Source organism: Equus caballus, chromosome 1 (assembly GCF_041296265.1).
Source record: "Equus caballus isolate H_3958 breed thoroughbred chromosome 1, TB-T2T, whole genome shotgun sequence".
NCBI classification, from domain to species: domain Eukaryota; kingdom Metazoa; phylum Chordata; class Mammalia; order Perissodactyla; family Equidae; genus Equus; species Equus caballus.
The window spans coordinates 90751071-90774897 of record NC_091684.1 but is presented as its reverse complement, the minus strand read 5'-3'; the positions used below and the strand labels follow the sequence as shown (position 1 = coordinate 90774897).

Below are 23827 nucleotides of genomic sequence, written 5' to 3'. Positions count from 1 at the left end.
GCACGTGTCTGGTGAGGTCTGTGTATGCCCTGCCTTTCCAAGGGGCCCGGCATCCCACTGTGTAAGACTTCCTAAGTGCATTTTCTCTACCTTCCGTACATTTCAATACACACGTTTAGTAGTTGTTACCCTAAATTTCCTTACAGGTCTACAGTATTTGGGTTGTAAGAACCTCTGAGGATATATCCGAACTATGTTTTTCCAAGACAAATTTAAGTGCATAAGAATTCACTTGCATATGGGTGACTATCTACTTTTAGATCCACCAGTGTGCTGAGTGGATAGTTCACTTCTTTTCGTCAACTCTGTGTCCTTTAGAAACAGTGAGCACGCAGATGACTCCCCTTGCCTACTGAGCTTCCTCTCAGATCTGGAAGATAAATATGCTACAAAACTTGGTATAAAACGGAGTCAGGCCCGAGCAGCAGGCACCTGAATCTAGTCCCTCACATGGCAACCCCAGGCTGGGGGAGACTTTCAGCTCTGTTTAAGTGGGCAGAGATGTGACCCTTTTATACCTCCAATGGAACTGCAAACCTGGAAGAAGAGCAGGGTCTTGCCCAGCATGTTAAAGGTTTTAGAGGACATGGGGACGGGGGAGACCGTGAAAGGAGAACAGAGCAATAAGGGCGGCTGGCCTTGAGGGCAGGCCCGCCCGGGTGAGTGGGAGAGCAGGGTGGGGGTGGAGGAACGTGCATGCCTTCAGACCATCATTTGGGGAGAGTGGACCCCTAGTCTGCTGAGCCCTTATTTATAAAAGGCATAGAATATAAAATTGGGACATTGTGTTTGAAGAGGGAGCACCAAAGTGTTAACCTGGGGAAAGACTGATGAAGGGCAGTTTTGGAGGACAAGATTAAAACATTACCAGGGGCCTGCCGCATTCTCCTTGTAGGAAAGGGTGCTTGGGATGAGATCTTGCCCTCTGAGATGTGTGGCCTGCCCAGAATGTTCTATTGGTGTGGTAGCAGCAGCACGATGCAGGAGGGAAAGTTGTTATTCCTATTTACAGCAGTGAAAACTGAGGCTTAGGAAGTTTCAGTAACTTGCTCAAGATGGTACAGCTCGTAAGTGGTAGACCCTCCAAAGGCTGGACAGACAAAAACCGCTCCAATGATTTTATCTTTCTTGTGTAATAGACTAGGGACATCTCATTTCACGGCATCGGAAGGTTACTTTTGGAATTGATCATTTATCCAGTTATTCTGAATCTTTATTTCTGAGCTTTATTTATCTTAGCCTTTAGATTTGGAAGGCTCTAAAAAGCTGTTGATTGGTTTCACTTTCCTTTGCATAAGTCATGGAAAAGTAAGAGAACCACGCACAGAGATGAATACAGCGAGGGTTTGAGGATAGAAAACCAGATGGAGCTTTTATATGCATCTTCCTTGGACACATTAGCTTTAACCAAAACCAGACAGTATCATCGTTAATTTTTCTAATATTTTGTAGAGCATTCAAATCCTGACATTTGGGCAAATGAGATGCTCTTGGTCTTGTTTAAGTTGGGGTGAGACTGGCAGGCGTGGCCACGTGCTCTCACTCCTCAGGCTTCAGAGTCTAACCAGTCGTCCTTGCTTTTCAATTTGGGTTTCCTCTCTGCCTACTCTGGCGTTAGCATCATGGGCTGCATTTAGCCCATCAGCTCGGTAATAATGAAGTCAGCCGCCGATTCCATCTCCCCTGTGGGATGAAGTCAGGAGCGAAGATTATAGAGGAGAATGCCTTTGTCAGACTATCAGCGATAATGAGTAGGAAGAAGTCAGGGACTTTTTTTTCCCAATGTGAAAGGGAAATAGAATTGTAACTAAGTTTAAGTTTCTCTGCTGTGCAAATCCCATCTTAAATGACAAGGGATTATGCCAGATAGTTTTGGGTTTGGGCCCGATATTTGACCTTATAGCAACTCTAAAAGATTAGACTGCAGTTCAGTGGAGAATGCCCTCTGGATTTGATTTTTAAACAGAACCAAATTAATTCCACTCTTTCCTGCTTTTAAGAGTCACGCTGTTTGGGGATGCGTGAAAGCTGTGCTAGACATCTTTGCTGATGTTTGCCTTCAGCATTCTTTCTGGAGGCATTTAGACTTCTGTAATAAAATGCTGCTGTCCTTGCAAAAAGGACTGGAGAGAAAAATATTTGGCAGAGACAAAATAATCAAACACTAGTATTGAAATGCTTCTGACCTGGCAGGATGGAGAGGCAACAGGGACAGCTTCATGTTTTAAACGCGGTTGAATGGTGAGGGGCTGGCCACGCCGAGCCCAGCTGAACATGGGCTCCTGTTGGGCTCCAGGCTTGGCCAGGGGCCGATACAGCAGCCGCCCTGTCCTGGCTCCATGCTGGCTCTGTGTCTTCTTTGCATGTGAATTTATGGTTGAGCTTGAAGTTTGGGGAGCCTAGTAGCACTGATGGGATTAAAGAGGCCCCTTTTAAAAACCTCTTTAGGTGCTAAATTGACAATATAATCTGCTGTCTGTTGCAAAGGATTGGGATGAACACAGCAACATTCTAGAAAAAGAGCCAAGCTACCAACCCACATGTTTGGTGTGGCAAGCTTGATACGAAGGCCCGAGGAGCCTCATGTGAAGTACTTACTTTGTGGCTGACAACCAACCCATCAGCTAACAAATAAATTAAAAAAATGAGGCCGGCTTCTGCTTTGTTGCTTGGTGGAGCCAGGTTTTAATCCCGGCTGGCCTGTTACTGGTTGTTTGATGGTGTGGAAGGCGTTTAATTTCTTTCCCTCTGAGCCTCAGATTCCTCACCTATTAAAATGAGGCTAAATCTGCTTATAGTCATTGTGAAGGACATCTGAGGTAATGCATGTGATAATATAAAATTTAATAGAGGTGATAATATAAAAAGTGTAAAACTTTTAGTAAAATGCCTGTTGAACTGCAAAATATGTGTATAACTCTCCGCATATATATTTACTAATGTCCATATTACATATAGTAATACACATATGTAACATACACATAATATGTAAATCGCACATATATATTACATATACTGCTACATATAATTCTATTATGTAACATATAGAGTAATATACATAAACTTCTAATGAAATACCTGGCTGCAATTGTGAATTCTCACGCTCCTGTCCTGCTCCCAGCCTCTCATCGTTCTGTCAGTCTTTGCAGGAGTGTTCTATATTTGTTTAGACTGAAAATGTTCAGTTTTATGTCCTAGACTTCAAAGTTGTTTCTATAATTCTATGCGGTGCATAGTATATCCCCATATACTTGGCCATATGTGATGTAAGAGTCTAAGGAAATTTTCTAGGTAAGGAAAGAAGTTTATTGGGTAGGTTTTAAAATGTTGGAGATAATTGTGGTTTTCAATGTCAATGCAGTTTCCTTTGCAAATTCTTAAATTTGTGAATGACACCTCTGAAAACTTCCACCTTATTCTAGGCTTCTTCTTTAATTTTAGACTATAGTGTAAAGAACCACAAAAGATTGTCTTATATTTAAATAATACCTTTCTATCAATGAGCTCAAGTCACCCATGGTGATATGAGGTACCCCATTGGATACACGCAATTAAACTTACTTTTCATCAAAATGAACAAATAATTTTCCCTCCAAAACTAGAAATTCCTCTTCTCCTTTTGCTCTCTCTTCATAAAGCAGTTACTTCTCTTATATCACAATGTACAACTTAAGCCACAAATATTGGAGGGTAGAGATTGCAGGTAGGAATATAATTGAGATGTGACTCATATCCTTAAACCAAAACACTTGTATGCCCCCCATTTCCTAAGTATGATTTACTTTGCTAACTGTGAGAAATAATTTATGGATGATTGTATCTAAAGGGGAGTGTCCTTTTCTGTGCTTTTCTTTTGTTGATCCATTTCACAGTCCACAAAAGTGAGCCTCCAATTTGGAATGTGGTTCAAAGTCTGATAAACCCTGGACACATCTTTCTTTGCTGGATGTGTTCACGTGCGTATTCTAAGGCAGCTTCTCAGTGCCAGGTCAGCCGTTAGTTTGATGTAATATCCGAATCAGCCACCTACTGTTTAAGTTCAAATCCTAAAATTGCCCCTAGAATGTGAGTGTTGTGAAACTTAGGCTGTAACTCTCCTTTGATTATCCGGCTATTGTACTCATAGCTTTGTGTTTGGCTGGGCGGACGTGTAGAAGGATTTGGAGAACATAAATTTGTACAAATGTTTGTCAAACTGTGTGAGCCTAGACAGTTCATTAGCTGCTGGAATTATTGGGTGGGAGATGGGTGGCCCAGTTTGGATGGTGACCTTTGTGGGCTCTTAGCTGGGTCGCATTTTTATGTGTCACAGTGTATTGAAATTTAATGAATCCTGTCACATGTGGTATGGGGAAAGGCAGGGCAGAAACTCTGTGCAATGAAGAGGGAGGGGGAAGGTGGCAATTCCAGGAGCCTGAGAACAGTTAAACATCCTCTTTGCCTACTCGGCATTCCCCTCTGCTTCTGGGGTTACCTCTGCAGTTGACAATGCAAAAGTGGGTTCGAAATCAAACTTATTCAGCTTTGTGGAAATCTGTCTTACTTATTGAATGATGAATTTATGTATATGTTCTTTTAGCTGCTGCAAGCCCAGTTAGTTCCCAGGCACTGATTTTCTGCCATGTTCCTGCTCTGGGTCAAGTCCCCTGTGCTCAGAAGCAGGACTTCTGGTTGAAAACCTGCCCACACAGACTGTGGGGTCCTCATGCAGATGCGACCTGGGAGCTTGCCCACCCTTCGTGAGCAGGTTGCAGTCGAAGTTCCCAGTTCCGCTTGGCGGGGGACTAAAGATGGGCTATTTTTCTTCAGATGTCCCCTCAGAGCTTTGTTTTGTGACCTAGAGACTCCAGTGTCAGCCACAGCTTTTCAATCACAAATCCGCCGCAGAAATGAAAATGTCACTCTTACTGTTTTACAATTTTCCAACAGTCCTTTGTTGAACAAGTGAAACAGTTGCTAGACTCAGCCTGTCCAGCAAGGGAACACTCTGATCTGTTGAACTGATTTTAAAATTTTGTGTTTGATTACCTGGATTATTGTCATTGAACCCACTGAATCTGGGAGACAGGAACTCAAGGTTTGGTCAACTCCTCTGATGTGTGGAGAGGCCACCAGCTTGGGAACCATGACCTGTGGGTTTGTTCCAGGTCTTTCCTCAGCTGAGCAACATTGGCCCTGTCATTGAAACACTCTGGGCCTTGGTTTCCTCATGGCAAAGTAAAGGTTTCTACTAGATATTCCGCAGGGACCTTGGCAGTATTTTTTTTGTGATGCCGTGAATTTATAAATAACATGGGCAAACAATTACCTAGGCTTGTGAGCTAGAATCTGGACGTTAGCTGAGGTCTGTTTACTTTCTTCTGGAACAGCATAGCCCAAATGCAGCAGTGACTTCTCATTGTCAGAATTAGATGCCACACTGAGAAAGGATGCTGAAAGCAGGGCTGTGGGGAAGGGCACCTCATACATTCAAGAGTGCCACTTGGGGAGCCGGCCCCATGGCCAAGTGGTTAAGTTCGCGTGCTCCACTTTGGCGGCCCAGGGTTTTGCCAGTTCGGATCCTGGGCGTGGACATGGACCGCTCATCAGGCCACGGTGAGGCGGCGTCCCACATGCCACAACTAGAAGGACCCACAACTAAAATATACAACTATATACTGGGGGGATCTGGGGAGTAAAAGAGCAGGAAAAAAAAAAAACAACTTGGCAACAGTTGTTAGCTCAGGTGCCAATCTTTAAAAAAAAAAATTGACAAAAAAGAGTAGTCTGAGAAAACAAAAGAGTGCCACTTGGTTTCTGTGGTTCTATTTTCCAAGCACCTGCCACCACCCCACCTTGAAGTCAGATTCTTCCTATGGCAATTGAGCAGAGAGAAGAGAACGTCCACTGCTCGCTCAGCTGTAGGCCCAGGTCAAGTGCCAAGGGGAAATTCATTCCTGTGGCCTACCGTGCTCAAGGCAATTTCAGACTGAGCCTGCAGAAATCAAAATGAACCACTAAGGTCAATTCAGTTGTTTCAACAAAAATAAAAGTGAAACAAAACAGATTTTGCTAACTCCATCAAGAATTCGGTTGCCCCATGAAATAGAGCCTAACTGACTTTCCTGCCTGGTTCCTCCGAGGCATGAGGTCAGTGCTGTCTGTAGTGGTGGCTCTTTCCCCGGCTGAGTATCAGAACCACCTTGCAGGCCCTGGATCTGAGGGGAGGCCTGGAATCAGCATTTTTTTCAGAGCACTCCAGGTAACTTTAATGTTTAGTCAGTTTATAATTAATTTATAGCTGATCACCAAATGTCTGATGGATAAAACCAGTTCACTTCCTTTGGATTCTCTTTTTTTTGAAGATCGGCACCTGAGCTAACAACGATTCCCAATCTTTTTTTTTTTTCCTGCTTTTTCTCCCCAAATCACCCCAGTACATAGTTGTATATTTTAGTTGTGGGTCCTTCTAGTTGTGGCATGTGGGACGCCACCTCAACATGGCCTAATGAGGGGTGCCATGTCCCCCCCAGGATCCGAATCAGTGAAACCCTGGGCCGCCACAGCAGAGCACGCGAACTTAACCACTCGACCTCGGGGCTGGCCCCTGGATTCTTTTTGAATGGGAGATCTTGGCAACAGGGTGGCGTACTGTTTTGAATATAAGCAGTGTGCTGTGCTTGCCTCTGGTTACCAAGAGTCTGTCTTCATTCGCGTCTGTTTGCACACTGCCTTTCTGTTTCTCTCCATTCTTTCCCAGCCTTCTTACTCACTAGTCCACCCACATTCCATTTTAGAGGTTTTTGTTGCTGTTCAACTGAAGGTTATAATTTGGAGTCAGTTCCTGTGCTTTCCCTTTTTCTATTTACTTTCACACAGATGTTGTGAAGTCCAGGTTCACACCTCTTGTTCAGCTTCTCTGGGGCATGCTGGAGGAGTTACCTAATCTATGCTCCTGGCCTCTTCGGGATTTTCTTGTGCTGGGTATCTGAGGAAAGTGAAAATATCAGCAAAGGAGCCCTGGACATAAGACATTGATGAGCTGTGGAGTGACCTTGACAAATGATATGGATCAGTCAATGGTTTCCAGGCAAAGTCTTCAAATTCCAGAACATACTTCCTATTTTAGAATACATTCTATAAGTCTTGAGCACTGCTCACTCACCGTCAAGCGGCCCTGGGGAGTGGTGTCTGAGCTCACTGTCTCATCTGTGGAAGCTGCCTCTCTTTACCTGAGACACTTTGGAAGCCAGCATACTTCTGAAAATTCAGCTTCTGTTTCAATTTTCTGTTTCCTTTACGGTTATTTTCCTCCAATATTTTTGCAACATGCTCTTTGTCTACCTGACATATTTTCACTTGTTTCTTCATCAATTCTCTAAGTCTGTCTACCCTGCTGTATTTCTTTTCTGTTTATCTCCATTTTATGCCAACTTCAAAATTTTTTGTTGTTGCCTCGAAATCTCTCTTGGCTCGTTCTGAAAGCAGATTTCCATGTAACTCTTGCTTCTCTTTTCTTTTGCATTTTGCTTGAGTTGTTTGTCCTTCTTAAGAAAAGAAGCACCATTAGATGTTGGAGCGCTCTGAGCAATGGGGAGCCTGGAAGCAGGCTCTCTTGCCAATTCTGAGTTACTCAAAGACTGAGGATCCAGAGGGGGCATGAGCCGAGCTCCTTGTCGGGGCTCCTCCCTCCTCTGTCCAGTTATTGCCTCCACAGTGAATAGTTTTTCAGTCAGAGCACGTGCGGGATCACATGGCAAGGTGACTGCCTGCTTTCATCACCTGTGACAGGCTTGGTGATGAAGGAGCTTAAATTTCATGCTTTAACCTGGATTGGGGCAGAAGTCTTCTATCTGTACCACAGGAATTTGGAAGTCAAGAGTGAGATGTAGTGGTGTCTTTAAGAAACTGTCAAAAACAGTGACAGGAAAGATTCTTGAAGAACCCCAAAATCTAAGTGCTTACGTTAAGAAAGGTAGAGGTGTCATTTATTTCCAGACAATTTCATGTTTACAAACTGATTAATTTTAAATAGTTTAAGGTTTTATTACAGATTAATCTATAAAGCTATTAAGCTTTAAGGATTTTGGCATCCGACTGATTTTTCTAGTTTATGAAAAACTGATAGTCCTCTAAGCCAAAGGCATATTCAACTTAATAATAGTCAAAGCAGGATTTTTTTGGTAATGTCTCTGTGGTGGTGTGTGTATGTATGTGTGTGTATGTGTTGTGTATATATGTGTGATGTGTCTATGTTGTGTATGTTGTGTGTATATGTATGTGTGTATGTGTTGTGTGTATATGTGTGTATGTGTTGTGTGTCTATGTTGTGTGTGTATGTGTTGTGTGTATGTGTTGTATGTGTGTATGTGTTGTGTGTATGTGTGTAAATGTGTGGTGTGTCTATGTTGTGTGTATATGTGTATGTGCTGTGTGTACATGTGTGTATGTGTTGTGTGTCTATGTTATACGTGTATGTGTTGTGTGTGTATGTGTGTATATGTTGTGTGTGTATGTGTTGTGTGTATATGTGTGTATATGTTGTGTGTGTATGTGTTGTGTGTATGTATGTGTTGTGTGTGTATGTGTTGTGTGTATATGTGTGTGTATATGTTGTGTGTGTGTATGTGTTATGTGTGTGTATGTGTGTGTGTGTGTGAGAGAGAGGAAAGGGCATCTTTGCAAACTTCTCAGAGTCAAGTAGATATAAAAAGTCCACATTCTCAGTAAAGAATTTATGAAAAAAAGAGCCAACTTTCTTCCCCTCCTTGTTCTAAAGTCATAACATTTTTTTTTTTGAGGAAGATTAGCCCTGAGCTACCTACTGCCAATCCTCCTCTTTTGCCGAGGAACACTGGCCCTGAGCTAACATTCATGCCCATCTTCCTCTACTTTTTGTACGTGGGATGCCTACCACAGCATGACCTTTGCCAAGTGGTGCCATGTCCGCGCCCGGGATCCGAACCGGCGAACCCTGGGCCGCTGAGAAGAGGAACGTGCAAACTTAACTGCTGTGCCATCGGACCGGCCCCTAAAGTCATAACATTTTTGCCCAGTGAAGACTGTACACTCATTTCTATCTTCAGACTTATCACTACTAGGCATTTTATATTTCTCTCATTCCTCATTTTTGTTATCTTTGTGTATACTTATAAAAACTGAAATTTGGAGGGGCTGGCCCCATGGCCGAGTGGTTAAGTTCGCGCGCTCCGCTGCAGGCGGCCCAGTGTTTCGTCGGTTCGAATCCTGGGCGCGGACATGGCACTGCTCGTCAGACCACGCTGAGGCAGCGTCCCACATGCCACACCTAGAGGAACCCACAACGAAGAATACACAACTATGTACCGGGGGGGCCTTTGGGGATAAAAATGAAAAAATAAAATCTTTAAAAAAAAAATGCATTCTTAAAAAAAAAAAAAAAAACTGAAATTTGGCTTGAATGAGACTCATTTTTCTAGCCCTTATCTCTCACCAGTTAATTCCTTGAATTGGGGCAAATCTTTCTAATCATAGCCGGTTTCCTGCCCCGTACCATAGACAGTGGAGTCGCCTGTGCCTGGTGAAGAGCCAGGAGGATCAAAGTCTGGTCTGTGTGATGGGCAGACCACAGGATGCAGGATGTCTGGCAGAATTCTAGATGGCATCCTTGGACCAAGCATCTGAAAATGGTTCTATACCTCGTCAACATGTTTTAAGGGGCATATTTGCCTTTGAATGATATTAGTCAAAACAACTTTTCCTGTTTTCTGTATCGTAAGAAAGTCTTCACCTTTGCTTTCTTCTGTTCCTGTAAATGTCTGCACTTGCAAGTCCTGAGCCACAGCATCAGCAGCACGGGTTTCATCCAGGTTCTCTGGGGAAGCGCCCGTGTGAATTCAGACCCTTCAGGGTGCAGACTGGCTACATGTCCATCAGTGATTCAATGACCCACGATGAGATTGTCCTTCAGCTGGAGTGTCTCCTACATTTTTGGGTTCTTTAAGAACCTTTCTTGTCACTGTTTTCAACAAGTTTTGTTTTGTTGTTGTAGTTTTGGAAGCTTCTTTCTCAGAAAGGACATACCTATTGAGTTTTTCTCAGAGCCTAATTTTTATTTATTACTTTGCATTTATTTTTTTTTCCTGGTTTCACGACAATAGCCTCTGTATCTTGTGTAATGTTTACCTATCTTTTAACTTGTTTTACATTGTCGTAGATCTTTAAGGACTATGCAGCATGCTGATGCCACTCAAAATCAAATTCAGACTACAGGATGTACGAAAGATTGCAGTCATTTGTGTTGTTTTTCCATTCTCATCTCCTAGTATGCTCTTACGTTACTTGCATTGTTATTAAAGTGAATATTCTTCCCTCATATTTTGACTTAACATGTCTAATTAAGTGCTACACTATGTCCTTTCTCTCTGAATACAATGCTACTTTAAGAATCTGGTTGACATATATCACTACAGAATACGATCTTTTTCCTTGAACTTTTGTCCACTCATCTGTAGGCTTAGGAAATTTCATATATATTTACCATATAGACTAGAATCAGTGGCGTGCTGGTAAATGTTTAATAACCAGCTCTCCAAAAACAGAAAAAAGCATTGCAATGTCTGCCCATTTCCGTGGTGTAAATACTCCCATCTTGCCTGATTTCAAGATACCAATGGTTTAACAAGTAGCTTTGAAAATTCTTGAAAATTTCTGAATTGGCTCTCTCGCCAGGTGGTATGAGCTGGGTCCAAAACACCATTACTGACAACAGTTATATCACTTTACAGATTATAAAAAGTTTGTAATCATAATTTTGTTTCTGATTTATAAAATAACCCTGTAGTGTAGCTGGTAACATACAGGAGGAATCTGAGACTCAGAGACCTAAAGACTGGAAACAGCCATGACGGCCATTATTAGGCAGGGCGGGGATGGAATTCTGCCCTTGAGCTTAGCATCCTTGGTGCTCGTGTCACTCATGGCAACTGCTTCCCATTGTGAGGATTCCCTGAACGGTGTCATATTTGACCTCTAAAGAGGTGTCACAAAATGACTAGTTTTCCATTGTTTTAGTATATTAATCATTTTTTAGTTATTTGAGAATAACCTTCAAGAAAAATAGCCTGCTTATAAAAAAGCTTCGTGAGTTTTTTCTCTCTGATCTTTGGGTATCATTTTTGTCTTCAAATAAAGTGTTTTGGGTATGATTGCTTTATAATATTTTGTTACTTAAGGACAGTATTCAGGCAGCCCTTAGTTACCAGAAGGACTTCTTCCTTCCTCTTTTCTTAAAGAGAATTTAGTAAGTGTCTCTGAGCCATTTCAAGTGACCCAGGAAACATTTGGACGTCTTTGTTGCATTTGTTTCATTTTTTGCATTAGTTTGTTTCATTTGTTGCATCAGTATGGCACTATTTTCACATCACAAACGTGACCATCTTAAAATGACTTGCAATGTGGAATGATGATGGCAGCAACTGTCATCTACTGGACATTTTACTTTTTGTTTGCCAGGCACTGTTGGGGGTACTTTATAAGTATTATTTCGTTTGCTTCTCACCTTGAAGGTAGGCACTAGTGTTTGCCGTTTGCTGAAACCGAGACCTGTATAGGTAAAACGTGCCCACATTTACATAGCAAGTAAATGACAGAGCTAATATTTGAACCATTTCTGCTTGACTCCCGAAGACGGATATAGTTTTCATATGATAAAGTTGGTCACCCCATTTTGATAAGGAATAATAAACAACAAACGTGTCTTCTTTAGCTTCTCGACAAGCACCAAGTAGCAGCATGTACAAAGCCCATAATGATGTCCCCTCGGGGCCTGCAGCCTCATTGCCACAAAAATCTTGGATTAATAAGAATTCAGTTATGATTGACATAGTTATAAAATGTTCTTTTAATGAAAGTATGGTTTCATGTCAAATTCAGATAAATTTGAATCATTACTTTTAATGAGACAATACGGTTTCTTTCAGACTCTTTGTAAGGATTAAACTCATAAAACTGTCAGGAGACCGATCACAACTTCGGGATCTTTAGACTAGTTCATCTGTTTCTTTGTCCTCAACTTTTTAAGAAAGTAGGGTAATGAGTCCCTTGTTTCTACACTCTGTAAGAATAAAAAGATGCTGCTGCCAATGTCTAGTCTATTCCCACTCCCCCGAGGCAAGATGGGGAGGGAAGGAACCAGTCTAGATCAGAAGTCCACGAGAGGAAACTCAGAATCAAAGAGAGTATTCAATTCTTCCTTTTCTGGGGGAAAATCACTGCCCCAGAAGAGATAAATGCCCTTTGCCCTTACGCAGGGGAATTCTGCTTTAGTACCTGTCCTTACAAAAGGGCTGCGGTGGCTGATAACCGTAGATGTTTTTTAACGAAGATCTTTTTCATACATTCTTGTGCAGAGTAGAGCCAGCTAGCAATATATGAACATCTGAGCATAAACATAGTTTTTGCTATAGAAAGTTAACAATGTAAAATGCATACAACTCACCACGCTTATAAAATGGTACTCGTGAGTTTTCATTTATCTCATCCCTGGGGGGAAATTCTCAGATGAAAGCAGCAAGAAATTTTGGAAGTCTTCATTTTTTCCCCCTGTGTCATGATCTCATATCTAGTCTGGATTTCAAGCAAGTCTTGTTCTTCCGTGTATATAACTAGCCAGAGTTGCCTCTATTTTCTACATGTTGGTATTGTCATCAGAAAATCTGAGGGAATTTCCGTGACGCCGTTTTCGGTACTGGACTGCATTGCAGGACTGTTTAAAAAGAACGAGTGGATGTTAAGAGGAAGATCTTAAAAATCTTGTACATTGTTCCTCCAACTTTCTTTTTGTTTTGATGTGTGAAATCCTATGTACAATCTTTCATTCTGCCTTTGCAGATTATTCCACCAAGAGAAAGTAGAATTTTTTTTATTTGGTGCATAATACTGTAACTTTAGTACAGTTGAATATTTTTTGGAAGTTTTTCGATTACTTAGCTGTGGATAGTACCCTACGCTATGGCCATGGTAGACTCAAGACGAGTTTTTGGCCCAGATCCCAGAATGATGGCTGAAAACCTTTAGAGACCACCTAGTGAGTCTGTTGTGGAGAGAAGCAAGCTGAGGCCCAGAGAAGTCATGCTACTTGCCAAGGTCCTACAGCTAGTGAGTGAGTGGGCCACGACGAGAACCTGGTCTTCTAATCTCCATTCTAGAGCTTTTTTATACATAAACATGCTGACTTGGTGAATCTGGTCATTGCCATATGCTGACCTTTCCTGTCTGAAGTCCACATGGAAACTTTGTCTGCTTTGGAAGAGAGTTTTCCAGTGTCATTCATTAACGGCCGCTCTTCATGTTTGCCAAAGACCACCAGATACCCTGACCAGTAATCGTGTTTACACTTGTTTGTTTATGCATCAGCATTAGTGTTGTCAGGAAATCAAAAGGGGGCTAAGAAATCTCAGAAGTTCACCCAAGAGGGGAGGTTTTATTACCTCATTAAGCTTTTGTTGTATTATGAGTCTTAATCCAAGATAAAATAATCTTTGGCCCAATAAAGTAAACATTAAGTTGGGTTAAAAATGTAAGAACTAGCAATCAGCAGATTGGCATATATTTCCTTGGCAATATTGGCCACATCCATTAGACAATAACTTCATTCTGCTCTCCCGGCTTCCGGTAACCTCTGTTCTCCTTTCTGTCTCTATGGATTTGCCTATTCCAGGTACCTCATGTCAGCGGAATCATACAACATTTGTCCTTCTGTGGTACAGTATCTTCATTAAAGGAAAATGAACAGAACCTTTCATTGAGAGAAGTCAGTTCCATAGCCAACACGCCTCTTGGTTCCACATTCGTGCAAGGTCCTCTGGAAGCTTGCTTGGCCCTTGGAGACAGATATTATCTCAAAAGACGTGGAAGGTTGGGAAGCTAGTCTTTGGAAACAGATTGACAAGTATTGGACTTTAATTTTTTTGTGTGTGGTCGTTTTAGGCTTCCTGAAAGTGTATGAGGCCAGTACTTCTAGGTAGACTGTAGGTCACCTCATCCTGTTCTTTCTCAGTCTTGGATGATCTCATCATCCTGACACTCTCCTAATAACAAATGGACAGAGATTCCTCCTTACTCCTGTGCCCGAAACTCTGGCTGGTATTTGAGGCTCGTTACTGATCCATCAGTATGCCCCAACCCCCAGCAGCCCTGCTCCACACCCTGCACATTGAGAGCAAAAGGGGTGCTTCCTAAGGGGGCCATTCTGCAGGGCAGTCAAGGACCTGGATCTTGTCGACTGAGCCAGAAGAATTGAATTCTCATTTCAGCTCTGCCATTGAATCTCGGTGACTGTGGACAGGTCACTTTGCTCCTTTGGCCTGGAGATCTTTCACCTGTAAAATGAGGAGATTGGACTTAATTATCTCTGAAGTCACTTCAAGCACAAATGTAGCAATTCTCTGATTTATTACAAAAACAATGACAACAATAATAACAACGACCAACAGCTAACATTTATTACAAGGTCCCAGGCACTGTCATAGCCCTTTACATTTACTGTTACATCTACCTTAGGAGACAGATACCGGGCACTGAGAAGTTAATAACTTGCCTGAGGACAGCCTGCCAGTGAGAGATCTGTGACTGGAACCCTGAGGGTCTGACTCCAGAGCCCAGTTCCCAACTACTACTAAGTTGAAAAAGCATTGAAAAGAAATGGTGTCACAATAAGAAGAAATAAAGCATGCCTTCTACTCTCCAGCTGTCATGCTTTTGTTCTGATTCGTCTTCTAACCTTGATGAAAGAGTGTAATTAATCTGTAATTAAAGTAATAATGGGGTTTCTTAGGCAGGGAGGGGATTAGAGAGTTGCGTCAGTGGGGTTCTTCGGACACTAGAGGGCGCCCTGGCAAAGCTTACTGCCTGCGCATCTTCTGTGCTATAGGAGGGCCCAACTTCCTGGGAGGAACTTCAAAAGAAATAGGGCATTTCTAAGACTTGCTTTATCAACTTGGGTTAACCTGGCATCATTCCTGTAAAATTCAGAGTGAAAATAACAGATAAATCAACACAGTCACACTCCTCCTTGATAACCTCACCAGCCTTCTGAAGGCCGGCCTGCAAATCTCTGGCTCTGTATTACATCGTGGGGTGCCTGGCTTCTTAGAACTCACCTTGCCATAATGCTCCAGATGGCTGTCTTCTTAGCGGTAGATAGAATTAAGCCCGATAATGATGGATATTTTATTTAAATCCTCTTTTTTAATCTTTCATTACTTATTCACATGTATGGTTAGCTTCACACTGCCATTCCACGTGATTGGAAACGAGACAGATTTAAAGACAGTAATTGTTTAATATTTGACTGATATACCTATTTTGCTTCAGATGAGAACAGGCAGCACCGGGGAGCTGGGGCTGCTTCCTGCAAGGCTCCCCACGGTAGACGCTGGAGGCGGTAAAGAGCAGCTTGGAACCGTGTTTAAGAAAAAAGAATGGAATAGCAAGGTACCCAGGAGAAGCCACAGTGCCTTTTCAAGCCGTGCGACCGTCCCCATAGGATGTATAGATGCTTTTAATTAGCTGGGCTGCAAGTCAACCCTCCTGAGGGTGCAGGATGGGAGGAATTCATTTTCAAGCCTTGAGAAAAGATGAGGCTCCTGCACACGACCCCGCGGCCATATGTGATTTTCATGTTAGCCATCAGTCAGCACTTCTCCTCACCGACTGTGTTGATACATAAAACAGATCTGCCCTTACAGTTATATTTGTTTAGGAAAAACATTTTAAGTCATTGCAAATGATTATAAACGGGTGAACTGGAAACCCTGGTTAGTAAACAATCAGAGCGCTGTGTCTGGCATAATACCAGGACCCAGTCTCTTTAACCCACCAAGCTTGAGTCATCTGTTTGGCTAAGGTCATCTCGAGAAAGTGAGCAGAGACTTGAAACCTCACCATCAGGAAGGGAGAGAAGGAAGCCCCCACCTTCATCCTGGCATTCCTCTGCCGATACTCCATTTCTTTGCAGTGAGTGTGTTTTGATTCTGAGTGAACTTAAGCCTCCTGCTTAGCTGGCTGGCAGACAAGGGGAAAAAACCTTCAGAGGACACTCGTCTCTGGAGGAATAAAAAATAAATAGTTATTTCTCCTTTTGAAAAAGCCGTGTGCATGTGGCTGGGATTCAGAGTAGGCAAGGAGGAGCCCTGATGAGCATCTGGCTCCAAACCCTGTACTCTTCTCTGTGTAGACCCTTCTATTCTGCTTCCCTCCCATCTCTCTTGTTGTTACCTGTTTTCTCTTTTCTCCTTCACCACTCCTTCCTTTATTCCTCTTTCCCCCTTTCATCCCTTTTCTCCTCCTTTTATTTTCTTTCTCATCCCTATCTTTAGTCCCTCCAAGGGATGCTGTGGTCCTGTCGGCAGTATCTGGCTCCGAGGCTAACACTCCCAGGCGTCCTTGGCTCCTGGGCTTGGTGTAGGCCAGCCTCTAGCCGCGCATCCTCAAAGCAGCGGTTACCCTAATGGAAAGTTAATTTTTTTGTTGTTCTCTTTGTGAGAAAAGTGAAGAAGATAATAACATGAAATCAAATCCAGGTTCTTTTGAAAGGGTCAATGGTTATACAGTTTTTGAAACTAGCAGTGGGAAATGCTGTAAAGTGGAGCTCATAATAATTAGGACAAGAGCTGAGGTACGTTGTATTGTCTCCGCCGCCCCTTCCCTGCGTGAAGGAGGAAGCCATATTGTTGGATCCATGACGGGAAGTTCTCTAGGTTAGTAGAGAGAGTGCTGACCTGGCGGAGACGTAGTCTAGGATACAGAATACTCAAAAATATCGGGTTTTTGGAATGAACGAATGAGTGAGTGAGCAGATGAAAAGCTGTCAAGGAAGCAGATGACTGGACCCGGAGGAGCCTCTGCCCGGAAGACATGCAACCATGAGTGAGTCTGTCTCACTTCACAAACACTTCTTAACTCAGGAGCAGAATTGCTGGTCGTTTCTAGTGTGGAGTGAAAAAGGTCAAAGTGGCCCCTGACAAAAATTCTGGAAACCATAGGCCTGGAAGTTTTCAGCGTTAGAGTCTCTCCATAAGGATCTTGTGACGAAATGGTCTGGGCCTTGGCTGCTGAGGGGCGGGGGTCTCGCCTTACTCAGCTCTCACCATTTTTTCTGGATAAAAGCTTTTACTGTCCTTTGTCTCTGGACTAGAACTGGCATCGACGAGCCGAACACAAGAGGGAATTTCAAGTAGGAAAAAGTTAGGAAAGGAACCCCCTCTTGTGGGCACTGCTGAAGTCCATAAGCAGTGGGTCTAGGAGGCCCGAAGGTTCTGGGAGCCTGGGCCACGTGGGCTTCTGTGGTGGGGGTGGGAAGCAAGAGAGGAAGAGCGAGGAAGGCCCGGCAGATGAGATTTGCATACCTGGCCGCCGCTTTGCCTAGGACAATCAGGAGAGCTCTTGGTGTGGGAACGTCATTCCCAGGGCGGGACACCAAGGTGGCAAAGGCTTAGTGCTCTATGCACTAAGGGGGCAGGACTGTCCCTCTTCCTCCTGGTGGCAGGAGCCACTTGATAAGCGCATGGGGCTCCATTGGGCATCCAACATAATCTTCAGAATAAAACATCGACAGACCATTATAGTTTTAAAGTCCTTTCTTAGACCAGCTAGGCAGAGAGTTCTAATTATGGATGCCTGTCTTCCCTTCTTTTCCCTGTAACGCACCCTTGATCTCCTGGGAAATGGATTTGCCCTGCACCTGACTAGCTTGTGCTCAGTCGTTGGCCAACCTGAGCAGGTCTCTGTGACCTATGATCGGAGGGCCTGAGCTGTCTGTTGGCGTTATCCTGATGTTATCCTGTCGTCCTGTGGTGTGAAGGTGTCTGGACCGGGGGTGTTGGCACCTGTCCTTGTATAGCCCCAGCTTGATCAGTAGCAGCGTGGACTTGTTGTGTGTTAGAAGCTGGGGAAATTGGCAGCACCCTACAAAGGCCACAAAAACATGTTAAAGGAGACAAACAAGAGTGATGAACGTATTTTCACTATTGCTTTCATGTTAATTTATTACAAAGTCTGTTTTTAGAGATTAGCAATTAATTTTTTTCTTCAATTATTATGCTGTTGTCCTTCCGCCATAAACTGAGATATGCCTGGTGATCTTTATAACAGTGAATTGACTTGTTTTAAATATTAATTTCGATTATATTTTATAGAATAAATATTTTTCCCAAAGTTACCTTATTTTTGGAATATTGCTCTAATAATCCAGTTTCTGAGAATAAACCTGAATCTCAAGTTTTGTGATACGAATCCAGCATTTTTCTTCTTGTTGTGTATTGGGGAGGGATGCTGTTGGGGATGGGGTGGGGGCCAGGCCTACGTGGACCAGGGCAGACGCCCCTTCTTAGATGTCTTCAGAGCTGACTTTACTCGTTCATGCAGCAAGCCCAGAGCCTGGCCAGCTTCCCTTTCTTGTAGGGTGGCGCCTGAAAGTCTAGAGTCACAGATTCCCTTTACATTAGACTATATAGTAGTCCCCCGCTTATCTGAGGTTTTAGTTACTCAAGGTCAACCGTGGTTTGAAAATATCAAATGGAAAATTCTGGAAATACACAATCATAGGTTTTAAATTGTGTGCCCTTCTGAGAGGCATGATGAAATCTTATGCTATCCACTCCATCTCACCGGGGATGTGCATTGTCCCTTTTTCCAGCGTATCCACCATCTTAGTTATCCAATTGACTGTGGAGGTATCACAGTGCTTGTGTTCAAGTAACCCTTATTTTCCTTAACAATGGCTCTAAAGCGCAAGAGTGGTGATGCTGGCAATTCAGATATGCCAAAGAGAAGCCGTAAAGTCCCTCCTTTAACTGAAAAGATGCAACTTCTCAATTTGACAAAGAAAGAAAAAAGGCGTATACTGAGGTTGCTGAGATTTATGGTAACTTTTATCGCAGTATATTGTTATAATTGTTCTATTTTATTATTAGTTAATCCTTTGTCGTGCCTAATTTATAAATTAAACTTTATCACAGGTTTTTATGTACAGGAAAAAGCATAGTCTATGTAGGGTTCGGTACCATCCGAGGTTTCAGGCATCCACTGAGGTCTTAAAACATATTCGCCGGAGGTAAGGGGGACTATCTTATATGCTTTCCAAAGCACTGCCAATTAGTCATCATTTTTTCCTCAGAGTTTTGGTGGGCTCTGAAGGCAGCCCTTGGTAGGGGGAAGAGAAGAATAGAAAGTTCTGGGCCTTTCTAGAGAGAGAAGACCCAGTCTTCTGCCCACAGTTGTGAGGTAGTTCTCTCTTTGACCAGAATCATGCCATTTGTGGAGAAGTTTAGTTGAATTCAAACAATTGGAGGCTGGCGGGACCTTCCTGTTTGTGGGTTCTACAATGGCTAGTCAGTTGACTGTGTTTTAACCTCCACCTCTCTGCCTGATGGACTGCCGCACTTCTGTCTCAAAAGAAATGAGCCTGCCCCAAATCGCAGGCTCTGCAGGTCTACTTGTCCACTCCTGGTGTAAATTCCCAGCAGCCTCTGGGTCTGCCAAAGGTTTGAATTTGCTTTCAGGGTGTCCTTGATTTCTGCTTGTTGACAATCTCTCTTCCTTGCCAGGCTGTGGTGAAACAGGCTGTTGCTTCTGGCTTGTGGGGCTGCCTGTATTTCAGGACCCGTGTAACTGAAGGTCATCTCTTACATTTATTTCCTCTCTTCCTTTTTAATGATAAGGTTTGTTTTTAGGTAACACAGGCATAGCATTCTGAGTCCAGCTTGGATGTCTGTACACCAAGATTCATACTCTAAGTTGGATGATACCACACGTTGACAGCTCACCAGGGCCAACCCCCCCGCCCCCCCCGCCCCCCCCGCCCACTCCGGCTGGTCTCCCCATAGATGCTCTGGCTTTCCTATTTCATTTTGAATCCTTTGTTCCTGGGGTTGAATATTAGCTCAGTAACTGATGCAAACTTTGTGTATCACGTACTACCTGTAAGACGTAGCACATGACATCAGCCTTCTACGGGCATGTTGGTATAGAACATTATTTTGATCTGGAAAAGTGGCCCATAATATCCTTCAGGACTCAGTACACACCGCCAAAGCGTTCCCTCTGTATCCGTCCATCCGTTTCTGCCCACACCCTGCTCGGCAACTGTGGTTTCGTCATGGCCCGGGCCCTGAGACAATGAGGGTAGGCCTAGTATTTGTCTCTGTTGTTGGGTAGGGTCTGAAATAGTCTTATTTCTGGGGTCACGTGCTTGGTGAACTAACCCCAGATACTTAAAGTAGCTCTGACTTGTAGACTACCAATTTCTCATCCTGTTGGAATGATTTTTTCTATCCATTTCTCTTGTTTTGGGAGCCCAATCTTGTGCCCGCTGGGAGTGGGCAAGCCCTCAATTGTGACTGAGTCTCCTGAACAAGGAGTGTCACGTACCAATGGCTGATCTTTGGGTGAGTGGGGACTAAATTCAGCCAGTAGCCTGGCTCAGGACTGCTTCTGCCCTCTTTGCCATTGAGTCCCTAAGCCTTCATCCTCAAGGTGGCAACATGAGAGGGAGAGCCTGCTTCTTCATTTGCCATGAGCCTGACTTCATTCAGGGTTCCTGCCAGACTCCTTCTCCAGAGACCAGCTCCACTGATCCCAGCCTCTTCTCTATCAGATGATGAGACCTATTTGACCTGTGACGTCGGTCCCCTAACCAACACGGGTAGAACATAGATGTACTACCATGGCCAGCCCTGCCCTTGTAAGATCAGACGCCAAACTTGTTGATGCTGGCTTTGCCAGCTCTGGATGGTAGAGTAAACGTGGCTTCTTGGACCTGAAATTTGGGGCTTCCGGGGGATCTGACCTGGCCATCGTCCTGCACTGCACCCCTGGCCTGAGCTCCAGCATTTAGTCAGGAGGTACCAATTAGGACATAGTCGCGAAGACTTTTGGTATTCATAGCTAATGGAGTTGAACAAAATGTCCTTCCTATACCACCCTCTTCCCCAAAAGCCGCTTTTTTAATATCGAGTATATGAACATAGAACATTGAGCAATTCCTTACAAGATTTCTGTCTCATTCATGACCACCTCCTACTTATCTTGAATAACAGGCCTGATCTTAATGAATCTCTATTTCATAATGGATTTAAATATCATCTGATTAGTATAGCCAGATCAACCTTTAGGAATTTTTTTGTTTTTGAGGAAGACTGGCCCTGAGCTAACATCTGCTCCCAATCCTCCTCTTTTTGCTGAGGAAGACTGGCCCTGAGCTAACATCTGTGCCCATCTTCCTCTCCTTTATATGTGGGATGTCTACCACAGCATGGCTTGCCAAGCGGTGCCGTGTCCGCACCCAGGATCCGAACCGGCGAACCCCGGGCCGCCGAGGAGCGGAACGTGCACACTTAACTACTGCGCCACTGGGCCAGCCCCCTTTAGGAGTTTTATCTTCCCTCAGAGCAGGGCATCTGGAACCGCATGGGGGTGGGGGGCGGGCACCCTGGAACCCTGTACTTCAGCTTTCTCCAGACACACGTCTGCGTACCGAGAGCGAGACTCAGGTCATCTTCAAACCTGATGACCTCAGCAGGACCAACTGGTACCTGTGAGGATTGCCCATAGTCTGGAAGTCCATTTGGGGTGGGGGAAGACAAGAGGTGGCGACAGAGAAAAAAAGAGAATAGAGGCAGTGAGACAATAATTATAGCTGGAAGAGGAAATGAAGTGTGTGTACATGTGTGTGTGCCAGTGTGTGGTATGTGTTTGATGGATGTGTGTGTGGTGTGTATGGTATGTATGCACGTGTGTGCTTGTGTGTGTGAGTACCAGTGTGTGGTATGTGTGTGAGTGTGTGCATGTGTGTGGTGTGTGGGGTCAGGGGGCATGAGAGCGTTCTGAATTGCTTCCGGGCCGCTCAGTGGCACCCTGGCCAAACCCTGCACGTGGCGTTTGCCAGTGGCTCTTTGCGATCTCCCTCGTCTCCACTGCGTGCCTTAATCCAAAAGGAGAGCCACTGATTGTATGGAGTCTCTTTCAGAGGTTTGCGATGTTCTGTCTCATGACCAAAGGGGAAACCTGCGCTCTCCTGGGTCTTCCTGGGGGACTGTGCCACGCCGAGGCCCTCCCCCGCGTAGCAGGAGAGTTGTGTGCCTGGCGCACCGGAAGCCTTCCCCAGACCCTGATTACGGCGTGAAGACGTGATTAATGCGATGCACGCAGACGTTATTGTCGGGCCCATCAATCTCCGTGTCTCAAAAATGAGAATTTTGCTTTGGTACTTGATCATCTACTCTATTGAATTATGTAGGCATTTTACTCCTTTTAACGTTGGCTTTCTTTCGTTCTTTGAAAAAAATTCCCCATCTTAGTAATGAAAAAAAATGTGTGTGTCATACTGCTTCCTGTTGTAAGGTTATTTCTCGCCATTTGCTTGAAAGTTTTTTCTTATTACGACCAGCACCTTTTATGGGTTTAACTATTCAAAAAGCTCCTGAAAGTCTGACTCTGGTCTCCTGGTGTCTGCATATTGGGTCCTGAGGCTCCCACTCTCCCTAGGAGACCCGCAGTCTGACACAAGGGTCGAAGACAGAGGAATGTCTTTCTAGGACTGAAGTTGTAGCTCTCGCCTAGATTTGTGTTTATTTTCCATTTCCTTACCCACTACTGTTTGAAATTCTGCTGTTGTTTGCATACTGTTCGCTTTTGTGGCCCTCTTTCCATCTGTTCTTTAAAAAAAAAAAAAACCCAAAAACCACTGAGTTTTATTTTAAACCAATCCAGATGACAGGAGCACAATCTTGACAATGCTTTGGATTCCAGTAGAAGAAAATTCTCCTTAAATTACTTGTCTACTCAACTCGTTTTCCACAAACAACCAATTGTTGGGGTTACTGCATATTTCAAGATAAGTCCATATTTCTGAGGCAGGTTCCTTGTACCCTAGATAAGCAATTATTTAAGAAATTGGTTTTGACATATGCTTTCAGTTTTAATGTTTCCTTTTACTTGCTAAGATAATCTCCCTTTGCACGTAATTTCCCACTACCACGTATAAAGATGTGTTCCAGGCGTCCGCTCATGAGCGTCAGTTTAGTTTACGCAGAGATGGTTGGGAAGAAGATCATGAGAGGGGCCCTGACATCTTCCACGTGTGGCTGTGGAAGGGACGTCACACCCAGGGCCCAATCCCACAAGTGTCCTCTCTGTGCCCAGATCCTGATAAGATCTCCAGCCATAAATTACCATTTTAAGGAGCTTTAGGAGGAAAAGCTTATTATCTAACGTTGAGTCACCATGAAAGATTTGGGAGTCCTCTCTCATCACGGCCTGATGAGAGAGGGGAAGGACCATCAGCGGTGGTTACTGATTACGATTTAAAGCCAAGATCAGGTAAGCAATTTATAATAGGGCTACAGGTGGGAAGCGAGGCTGAATTTAGCCTGATGAGCAGTCAAAGGACTGGAGTCTCAGCACTTTTCTGTGATGTCCCCTCCCAGTGCCCCGTAGCATCAGGTCTTAGACAACAGTCCATTAATGATTTGAAAACTCGAGCAAATATGAGTATCATAAAATTCAATGGGGCATTCATGCAGGGAACCAAATTGAAAGGGTTTAGAGTCATAAGGACTAGTTTTATCAATGAAAAATCATGGTAGGAAACCTGTGAAGGAACATTGAAATGATAGATTTCAAGCTATCGAGGAAAACAGGTTCAACCTCATCATCGGATCTTTCCTGCAGGGGTCCTCTCTCCTGGACCAGCGGTGGACTCCCAGACAGAAAGTCAGAAGAGGGGTTCTGTGGGCTAGATGTAATCAAAATGTCAAAATTCCAATTTCTACAACTACATGAGGGCATCTTAAATCATCTTAACCAGCGA

At 43.7% G+C, this 23827-nt stretch overlaps 1 protein-coding gene across 7 annotated transcripts in view; it reads left to right on the top strand.

The window, feature by feature from the left end:
* Nucleotides 1–23827, top strand: part of DISC1 (DISC1 scaffold protein) — a 339947-nt gene that overhangs the window by 165496 nt on the left and 150624 nt on the right. Inside the window, exon 10 of one of the 7 annotated variants that reach the window (XM_070229116.1) lies at nucleotides 13679–14706. The exons of the other annotated variants lie outside the window; for them this stretch is intronic. Within the exon in view, the coding sequence (XP_070085217.1) occupies nucleotides 13679–13749 (71 nt within the window). The 3' untranslated portion in view covers nucleotides 13750–14706. Of the gene's footprint in view, nucleotides 1–13678; nucleotides 14707–23827 lie in introns of those variants that run through there. 7 annotated transcript variants of the gene reach the window in all.